This window comes from Octopus bimaculoides, chromosome 4 (genome assembly GCF_046866305.1).
Source record: "Octopus bimaculoides isolate indiv1 chromosome 4, ASM4686630v1, whole genome shotgun sequence".
Lineage (NCBI taxonomy): Eukaryota > Metazoa > Mollusca > Cephalopoda > Octopoda > Octopodidae > Octopus > Octopus bimaculoides.
Window position 1 is genome coordinate 146,951,810 of NC_142931.1, and position 4,085 is coordinate 146,955,894.

At 38.6% G+C, this 4,085-nt stretch overlaps 1 protein-coding gene across 1 annotated transcript in view; it reads left to right on the top strand.

Moving 5' to 3' along the window:
- LOC106878764 (uncharacterized) overlaps nt 1-2,020 on the top strand; it is an 11,203-nt gene extending 9,183 nt beyond the window's left edge. Inside the window, exon 3 of the mRNA XM_014928089.3 lies at nt 318-2,020. Coding sequence (XP_014783575.1) covers nt 318-483 — 166 coding nt within the window. The 3' untranslated portion in view covers nt 484-2,020. The remainder of the gene's footprint in view (nt 1-317) is intronic.
- The last annotated feature ends 2,065 nt before the right edge of the window (nt 2,021-4,085 follow it).

Genomic DNA, 4,085 nt, shown 5'->3' on the forward strand with positions numbered 1-4,085 from the left:
TGTGTATGTGATGACATACACATATCTGTATCACTCGACAGATGCAATACCTAACTCCAGTCATACACAGGTGCGTGATGGGCGTACGTGCGTGCGTGTATGTGTGTGTATGCGTGTGTGTGTACGTATGTGCATGTGTGCGTGTGCATGTGCGTGTGTGTGTGTGTGTGTGTGTGTGTGTGTGTGTGTTGTATACTCAAATAACAGATAATAGAGAGATACTTTGCTTTGGTTTTGTTAAAAATAAAAACAGAAACGGTTCCTCTTGCTCGATTGGTTTATCCTTCTATTTTTTCTTTTTGTGTGTGAAATTGCAGGTTTGGTGTGAACAGCGGTTTGCACGTGGTTCCAAGACATTGCAAGATGCTGAAGGACGGCTGCACCCCACACTATGTTCGTCGGGACAACGAAAACGTCGATTGTGTTTCCGGTACACCGATAATGATCGACGATTCTGCTCATAAGAAATCAGACCACGACTAAAAATGATTACTGCTGCACATTGTTCGACTCACCGACATGAGGCATGAATAAGAACTACTGGAAAAACAGTCAAACTATGCACGGCATTCATTGTGGCAAATTAGAATAGAATATAAGTATTTTAGTAAGCAACTTATATTTTAGTTTTCTTTTTGCTTTTTTTCCAGGTTCGAATCCTGGCTAACGCATTTGATTTTTGTGGTTGTCACGGTGACCACTCGAAGATAATTTCACATCATAAAATTTTAACTGATCTATCCTGACTCCCCTAGACCGACTGTCAAGTGGAACTAGTGACCTTCATGCGTCATATTTAACGATTATCATCACTTACCTCTTCACACCATCCTTTTTGAACCACCACCACCACCACCACCACCATCATCACCATCGTCGTCATCATCGTTATTTTGTTCTTTACTTACATCAGCTTTTGAGTTCAAATCCCGCAAGGCTTGAATTTACCTCTTCTTAAATTTCAAGGATGGGGTGTCTATCATGAAGTAATGAAATACCAGTCGTCTACTGAGGTCAATATAATCGATTATGCTTCCTCCCTCCACCACCGTTTTGCCTTGTATTTAGTTACGATCATTTCATGCATTCTGCCTTAAATTCCACCGAGGTCATCTTTCACTTTCATCCCCCTGGGGTTGATAATGTAAGATACTAGCCAAGGACTGGGGTGAAGGGTGGATTCAATCAAATGAGCCCCGCCCTTAATTTGGCGGCGTTGTGCTTTTATTAGAAACAATCATTATTATTTATGACATTATCATCACTATCGTCAACTTCATTATCATCATCAACTTCATTATCGTCGTCATAATTATTCTTCTTATTGGGAGCGAAAGTCGAAGAAATGAAATACCAATCTAGCAGATCAAACTCCGAAATCTGATTTTAATTCTGCCAGTGGAGTAATTTCAGTTCATGTTCGTCTTTCGTGGCCTTGGGAGATGGATATATACCACAACATCTTATTTTCTTCACTTAAAATTCGCAAACATTCATATCAATGAAACAAGCAATTATTATTGACATTATCACGAACATTAATGTTCGGTGGATTGGCAGAATCGTTGTCAGAGAAAATAGCTTGTGATATTTCTTCTGGCTTTTTACGTTCTGAGTTCAAATCCTACTAAAGTCAACTTTGCCATTCATTCTTCCGAGTTCAATAAAATGAAGAACTAGTCAAGTATTGGAGTCGATGTAATCGACTGCTCCTCATTGTGACAAGAACCTTGCACGGTAGGAAATTCTCCGAACGTTTGCGAACCATTTCGATTCATAATTGAAACCTTCTCATTTCTCTATATTCATCGGGAAGGTCATAAACATCACAGCACTTCATTTTCCGTCATGGATAGAAAACAAATATCCAGGCTTCATGTAATCCTTACCAAATCTCTCAACTCAATATTTTCAGCTTTATAATCAACCAAAATCCTACGTTTCCCAATAACACCAACAATATTTTTAAAATTCAGTTTCTTGTAACAACGTATGTTTTCATTAAACCATTTAACAGTAATATATTTCTTCGCTTTTTCATTTCTGGTCTGTTATCTGAACGAAAACAGTAAACAATGAGAGACAATGAGTATTTCATAATCAGAAAGACCATCTTGGTATTTTGAGAACATCGAAACAAAAGGTTATCGGACTACAACTGGAAATGTAGATAGTAACATGTTGTATTAAGTGTTTATACAGTAATCCCTCGACTATCGCAGGTGTTATACAGAAATCCCTCAACAACCGCCCCGCGATAAGTGAAAATCCGCGAAGTAGAAACAGTACTGTACTGTATATTTCTTTAAAATTATTTTTATGATTTGTATGTATTTATTTTATTATAAATGCAAAACAACACCACGGAGGAATCGATGTAAGCTTAAATAATAATCCACGAGAGGTGAACTGTGATATGGCGAGGAATTACTGTATCTGTAAATAAGTACAAAAAGATGTTATACAAGGCGAGAGCAATATTAAAGATGGAATATTGAAATAGAATTGTTATTAAGATAGAATATTAGATATTAAAAAAAAATATTGTGATATTTCTTCTGGCTTTTTACGTTCTGAGTTCAAATCCTACCGAAGTCAACTTTGCTATTCATTCTTCCGAGTTCAATAAAACGAAGAACTAGTCAAGTATTGGAGTCGATGTAATCGACTGCTCCTCATTGTGACAAGAACCTTGCACGGTAGGAAATTCTCCGAACGTTTGCGAACCATTTCGATTCATAATTGAAACCTTCTCATTTCTCTATATTCATCGGGAAGGTCATACACATCACAGCACTTCATTTTCCGTCATGGATAGAAAACAAATATCCAGGCTTCATGTAATCCTTACCAAATCTCTCAACTCAATATTTTCAGTTTTATAATCAACCCAAATCCTACGTTTCCCAATAGCACCAGCATATTTTAAAAATTCAATTTCTTCACTTGTAACTTTCATGTCTGACGACGAGGATCGTTATGAGCGAAAACTTTCAGGCTTTCATTTATAAATACCGAACCATGAGCCACATTCTTTGTTGTGACGTAATATAGGATGGAAGTAAATTCTATATCCACTTCTTACTCTGCCAGTCGTTCTGATTCTACCAACATCAGCTCCTTATTAGACTAGCACCAACCACACCGTCTTCGCGGATGTCTTCAAACCCAGCATTATTTGCCAGAAATTAATGTTAACTTTCTGTTGCTGGAAAACTTGGAAAGTCATGATTTTAGTCTCTTTTCCCGAACATCATTCATAGCTGAGTGTATCATTTCATTCCGTAGCTCGAGAACTCATCAGCACGTTACTTCCGGTATGATTGTTGAACCACACACTCAAAAACTATTCCATATTGAGAATCACATGAGATCTATGGTAAAACCTCAACGGAAAACAAATAAATGAAAATAACGTCCGTGAGTTAACGGATTATCTGCTTAAATACTTCACTTAATTTTTGTCCTTGTCATAAATTGTTCTCACGACAGACACAGCAAGTTTTAATGTTTTTATAAACATAGTTGAGGTTTTTCTCCCGCGTGAAATGTTCGTAAAATATGGAGTTCAACGTTGAACTTAATCTCTTTGTTCCTCCGCTTCACAGCTTTCAGTTTCACTTGCTGTCTTCTTTCCAGTCATTTCCAGTAAGAATAACACATTGTACTGGACGTCGTTTGTAGTTAGGTCCAACAGCAGTGGCGATTGATAGGAAAACGTTTAACTCCTTGGGCGTCTTACCCGGCTTTCATGGCGTATAAATGACTGGGGTGACAGCAGCCCCCTTGAACGGGACACCGGTCTATCGCAGAGCTGCTCATTTCTGCCAGGTCAATGGACTGGAGCAACGTGAAATGAAGTGTCTTGCTCAAGAACACAACGTGTCGCCCAGCCCGGTAATCGAAACCATGATCTCAAGATCATGAGTGCAACACTCCAAACTACTAAGTCACGCGGCTTCAAATTTTGGCACAAGACCAGCAATTTCGGGGTAGAGCAAAGTCGATTGCGTAGGGCTTAGTGTCCAACTGGTACTTATTTGATCGACCCCGAGTGGATGAAAGGCGAAGCTGACCTCGGCGGG